Source organism: Temnothorax nylanderi, unplaced genomic scaffold, assembly GCF_030848795.1.
Source record: "Temnothorax nylanderi isolate EJ_2023f unplaced genomic scaffold, tnyl_v1.0 TNYL_tig0216_pilon, whole genome shotgun sequence".
Taxonomy (NCBI): Eukaryota; Metazoa; Arthropoda; class Insecta; order Hymenoptera; family Formicidae; genus Temnothorax; species Temnothorax nylanderi.
This window is the reverse complement of record NW_027249278.1, coordinates 3,823-10,222: the sequence shown is the minus strand read 5'-3', so window position 1 is coordinate 10,222 and position 6,400 is coordinate 3,823. Positions and strand designations below refer to the sequence as shown.

General features: G+C 36.3%; 1 protein-coding gene across 1 annotated transcript; it reads right to left on the bottom strand.

The window, feature by feature from the left end:
* Positions 1-477: 477 nt before the first annotated feature.
* Positions 478-6,082, bottom strand: LOC139779248 (uncharacterized). The gene is made up of 5 exons (XM_071717539.1): positions 5,415-6,082; positions 5,044-5,225; positions 4,809-4,966; positions 4,567-4,706; positions 478-4,464 (listed from the first exon to the last, which is right to left on the bottom strand). Exon 5 carries the CDS (start codon positions 3,331-3,333, stop codon positions 1,879-1,881), a length of 1,455 nt encoding a protein of 484 aa, XP_071573640.1. The 5' UTR covers positions 3,334-4,464; positions 4,567-4,706; positions 4,809-4,966; positions 5,044-5,225; positions 5,415-6,082; the 3' UTR covers positions 478-1,878.
* Positions 6,083-6,400: the final 318 nt, after the last annotated feature.

Genomic DNA, 6,400 nt, shown 5'->3' with positions numbered 1-6,400 from the left:
CCCAGCAAACATTTTGATTGTGGGATGTTGCCAAAAGGGGAACAAATGCCAGCAAAACGATAATGCCAAAGCCATGGCCTACTGTGTCCGCAATTGCTCTCCATATGAACGAAATCTTAAGAACATATTCCGCAGTCAAATTGACGACAACACCAGACCAAATCTGACAACAACTTTACGACGTCAGATTGACACAACAAATTGAGGACAGATCTGTTTATCGCAAAGCGGCAGCCGATTGGCACCAAACGTAGACCAAATCTGTCACCAGACATGCCAACAAAATGGCGCCAAACGCAGACCACATCTGTTTTCAAAAGCGACGCCAGATCGGCAATAAACGGAAATCAAATCTGTCGCTAGAAGCGACAACAGATTGACGACAGATTTGGTATTCTTAAAGTTCGTATTCGCGCATTCGGTATTCCATACCTGCAGATAATTATTATAGTTACACCTATTACAAATATATAAGTTTTAGCTGGTTTTCACGCTAAGATAACATAGCTATAGCATATGTTATTTATCTTAGCGTGTAAACCAGCTAAAACTTATATATTTGTAATAGGTGTAACCACACAATTCTCTGCAGTTATAGAATCCCGACTGTGAATACGAACTTTAGGAATACCAGATCTGTCATCAATCTCTACCTAACTTAAAGTGAAAAGGAATGTGATTAGAATTATTATATATTATATATTTATACACTTACATAAAGTTTGTTTTATATTTAATAACATTACATATATATTTTATAGTATTACATTTAATTACAATATTATATTTTATTACATTATTAGAATGTATTTTAAAAACGGTACAAATTATGTATTAATTAATACTAATGTAAGGCTTCTGCTCGCTCGATCGCCAAGATTATTACAAACTATATATTTTAAAATAAAATAAAATATAATATTAAATCGAAAAATCAAAGTATCTATTGTGAAGTATTAATAAAGAAGAAAAAATATTAACTAATCTAACATTTTATTAGACATGTATCTGTTATGAGATGTAATAGATACGACTAATAAATATTGTTTTAAACATTTATGAAAAAAATACGCATTACGCTTTACAGAAGCATCGGAAAAAAAACGAAGTTACTGATTACTTTCCGGGCGAACAGACATACGGAGATGACAATCCTAATTACAATGTTTCATTATGCATTATAGCAACTACAATATATTGCGGTGTGTACGAAGCATTATCTGCCGTACTATCATCACTATTACTATTCTCATCTATGCTACCCCAATACGGCATTCTGTAACCTTTTGCGCTGACTTCATGCAGATTAATATGTGATACCTCATCTGCTAACGCCGCACACGAGTATACCTGAACATCTGATGATGATATACCAATATCATAAAAATTAGTCACTTGTACAAACTTTTTGACGCATAAACAATAAGAATTTCCGTCCTTGAAAATATCGCAAACAATACAAATAGACCCATTATTTAAGATGCAACAATTATCGCGGATATGTGTACTAAGCAATATGTGATTAAATGTAATTTTGCGATACCGAGTACAATTGCTATCATCAATGTACGGCATAAATACACGAACAGATGTTTCTACATTACGAGCTTTGCTACTTCCGTGCGCTTGTCTTTCTTTTATTCTATTAAACATTTGTTGGAGAGGTTGATTACCTTTTCTGCAATATCTCCGAAAAATTGACATATTGCTTTCAAATGGAAAAGCAGAAAATGAATCTAAATTGCCAAAACGTCTAACGTCATCTGTGAGATGAAGCAGACCATGCACGTTATACGAATTAAATGTAGTGTCATAAACATGTTCAGCTCGAAGAACAAATTTCTGAAGGGCACACTCTGCGAAACGTAAGTATTGCCTTCATGGACACTTAGAAGATAAGATTCTTATAGCTGTATGTAAAAATAAGAAATGTTTATAGACTGTTTTATCTAATAAATCATAGAATAGAGCTGGACTAGTATACAGTAACATTTGTCGCAGTTCTGTAGCTTTATATTTTGAAAACATTTCGAGAGATCTGGGTCGCCTTGCAAAATCTGAAGGACAATATTTTTGTAAACTTTCTATTCGTGTATTTATAATGGTAATAAATGTGCTGGATAGTTTTGTGTCATGAGAGTATTTTCCTTTTACCCACGCAAGTAATATCTCTTTCATTACACCTATGAACACAAGGTGCATACATTCAAATGGAACCTGTGATACCATTCCCATCGGTAATTGTGAGAGCGGACTTGTACCTTCTTTGTGATGAATCTCATCTAAGCGGATGTGGTATTCTTCATCCGTTCGAAGAGGATGGTTTATACCATTAAAGACGTTATGATTACTATGAAAATGTGTACCTGATATTTTACATTTGGAACATGGACGTTCAGCCATATGGTTACGAAGATTTAATATAAAAGCGCGAGCTGGCGCATCTGCTATAAAACATCTAAGTCTTAGTAGCACTTTCTTGTCATTGAATTGTATTCCTCCATTTGAAAAAATTCTTTGGACATCTTGTACAAATTTGTTAAAGAAAACGTTAGGATTATATGGTTTTGCAGGACCTTTGTAAATACCCACAACTATTAGTGGTGCATCTTGTACATTGGCAATTCGACACTGAATTGGCCAAATATGAATGATACTTTGTTTATCTAAATTACATCCATCAGTACTAAAATCTAAAACTACCTCGTCAACTGACGTACATGATGCATTACAGAGGCTTTCAATAATTCCAAGTTCCAAATCAAAATGAAGATATTCCCCCGGTGGCACAGAGGATATAGCAAGATAATTACGCGGTGTTTGGAGTAGCGTCCTAACATCCTTAGGTAATAAGAAAAAGCAAGAATGTGTTCTTAGAAGAGATAGTATGCTATTTCCCTGAACATGTGTAAGATTATTATTTATGAAGCAAGTTGCCAATTTCTCACGAAAAGATGCTTCGTGTACGGTGTATCTGTACATAAAGGAGGCAAGAGCATTTTCATCACTTAATTCATGTTCATTAATGTTATTATTGCTAATAGGACTAACATGAAACATATCTGAAGGAAACGAACTATCAATTCTTTGTGTATTTACTATATTTACACTGCAAGTTTTATCGTTCGAAATACTATTCAAAGTAATAGTTTCTTCAGATGCAGTGGAGGGGCCAGGTAAATGCATATCACTCGTAGTACGGACATTTTCATTGGTCAAAGTTAATAAATGAACATTGTTTCTGTATTCTGCTCTAATTCTCCTTTTTTGTCTTTCAGACAATGTGTGCAGCGTCTTTCGACAAATTGAGGTCTTTAGATATTGTTTTTCCATAATTATATATAAAATGGAATTTGCAAGAGATTGCAGGTACAAATTTCTTGTGTCTACAAAATATAAAATTTATGTTGTGAATACAAAGAAGAAAAGGATTAGAGAGCCTCGTAAAGCTTTATATAAAGCCAAAAACACGATCAAATCGATATACGATATAATCACTGATGATGAAAGCGAGGGATCAAACGTAAAGAATAAGAAACTAGTAAGAGAATAAACCATCAATACAATAGACAATATTTTGAAATGCACGATTACGATATTCGCAAAACGTACAAAATACCAAAACCAATTGAAAAAATAAGTGGAGAAAGATCTTTGTATGAAATTTCTGTAAATACAAAGAAGAAAAGGATTAGAAAACTAGTAAGAGAATGAACCATCAATACAATAGACAATATTTCGAAATGCACGATTACGATATTCGTGAAACGTACAAAATACCAAAACCAATTGAAAAAACTAAAATAATTGTAAGCAATATCAGAGCAGTATCAGTGACACATAGTGTCACTTTTTCCAGCGCACAAAAATGTTATATAACTGTAGTCACAAAAAAACTTATTAAAAAATAAACTGCAATCATACTTGCAATAACGCAAAAAATCGCATACCACTAAAAATTAAAAAATTAAGTATAGTTTAAGTCCGAGTTACCCCTCAAATTTAAGCGAGTGTCTGTATCTTTATACAAGTAGGAGACAGATAAGTTATAAATCATTTCAATTAATGTTTAGGGCAGAGTTTTAACTAGCTCTCCGCACACACCGCACTAAGTTTTTACGCAGAGGCAACTACACAAGTTTTATAGCTCTTCAAAAGATGGTAAAACGAGGAGTCGTAATGCGGACCGCGTGAGCACACGAGTTTAAAAATATAATTTATAAAAAATAACATAATACCGCATTAGTAAATCTATACATTACAATCCATTTGCATGGAAACACCAAAATATTGTCTCATTAAATCGTAGAGAAATTGCGTGTACCTTGCCCACGGCTGTAGTGAATTTCCAGGCGATGCGGTTCACAAACGTGATTGTACGTATTTACAATACGTGGATACTCGGGCACCACGAATCGTGTCACCGATTCAAAGTGACGTCGGACTTCGCTCAAATAGAGCAATCTGTAACACATAAAGAAGAAAAATGTATTACATATAAGACAATGGACATAAAAAACAGAGCACATAACGTTTAATGCATGCAAAGCGAACGGGCAAACTTACCTTGCCCGCGGCTGCAGCGAATTTCCAGGCGATGCGGTTCACAAACGTGATTGTACGTATTTACAATACGTGGATACTCGGGGACTACGAATCGTGTCACCGAGTCAAAGTGACGTCGGACTTCGCTCAAATAGAGCAATCTGTAACACATAAAGAAGAAAAATGTATTACATATAAGACAATGGACATAAAAAACAGAGCACATAACGTTTAATGCATGCAAAGCGATCGGGCAAACTTACCTTGCCCGCGGCTGCAGCGAATTTCCAGGCGATGCGGTTCACAAACGTGATTGTACGTATTTACAATACGTGGATACTCAGGGACCACGAATTGTGTCACCGATTCAAAGTTACGTCGGACTTCACGCAAACAGAAGTTCCGTTTGTAAAGCAAAAATCTATAAAGCAAAAAAAGCAACATAATATACTAAACAAGAATAAAGTACAAAAAGTAAAATAAAAGTAAAATACTTACCAAGGACGCACAACTGTGTACGGCCACGTACGACCACGCGACCAGGTACGACGCAATGGAACACAATAGAACACCCAAGCGGCACGCACAAAGTATCACACCGTCCGTATCGTCACGAGCCGGTTGCGTGACTCCTTGTCCCCGAAGTAAACAAGCATAAGCGGTGGCGTTGTGCGCTACAACTATAATAGAACAGAAATACATTTTATTCACCTGGTTTTACGTATAACAGCGTCGCAATGACCGAACTCGGAATACTATATAATGACACTTTTTTGTATTTTTATAAGAAGTTGAAAGACGAACGCGATAAAATACGCATATATATTACACGAATTCTCATATCGTAGGAACACGAAATACAAACTAACCTGAGCACAACGCTTCTTGAACGTGAATCGCACTGGTTATTTAGCTCATAAGAAATACAACGGCACTTCCTCTTTCTTGGAAGAAAGGACAAGAAAAACCTTTTTCTCAGCCTGAAGACACGCACGTTCAAATGATATCTGCAGTTCTTCACAGGATAATTCCCGCTTCAGCACGCTGGTTTCACTGGGCGCTTTATGACGTCGTGATTGGACGTACAAGTCGAGACTGCCATAGCGACATGCGCACCAGCCATTCCGGCCGGCGTGGCGCGTCGTACGCCTATCGGGCCGACTGTTGCATTCTTGCGTGACAAATGCTGACACTTTCGTAATAGCAAAGTTGCTTGATATTTGTCGTGAATCTGTCGTCAATGCATTCAACAGACCTGCTCGCTTATCCGAGCCATCTGTCGTCAACATACATTGTTATTATATTTTTGCGAGATGTTTGCTGACACTGTTTGTAATAGCAAAACTGCTTAGCATTTGCCATCAATCTGCCGTCAATATGTTCGGTATCTGCTTGCTGTTAACTGCTATTCTGTCATATATTTTGCCGACAAAGGTTGTTGCATATTGACGGAAGTGTGCTAACAGAATTGACAATACCAAATTATGTTTCCCATTTGCGGCCTTTCGGCAAACATAATTTGTTGCCAACGTTTGCGATTACAGATTGTGTTAGCTGGGTTCCAATAACTCCTTGAAATAATTTGTCCACTCATTTCGTACGCGACGCGGAGTACCCTAGGCGTGCGCGCTCGCGCTCAATTGTACCACACGAGTTTTGCTCCTTTAATTTTAATTTAATTTATTTTTTTGCTCCTTTTATTACAACTGTCACTATTATTTAGCGAAAGACAGTTGACGTAGCCCTACGTCTACTTTCCTTCGCTGAATACTTTAACATGAAATAGTGACAGTTGACGTAGTTCTACGTTGTTGTTTGCGGCACAGTTGTTACTGTGCCCGTTTAATTTTTTTTT

Excerpts from the sequence above, each read along its gene's own strand:
- LOC139779248 (XM_071717539.1), bottom strand. The coding sequence starts at position 3,333 with ATGGAAAAACAATATCTAAAGACCTCAATTTGTCGAAAGACGCTGCAC.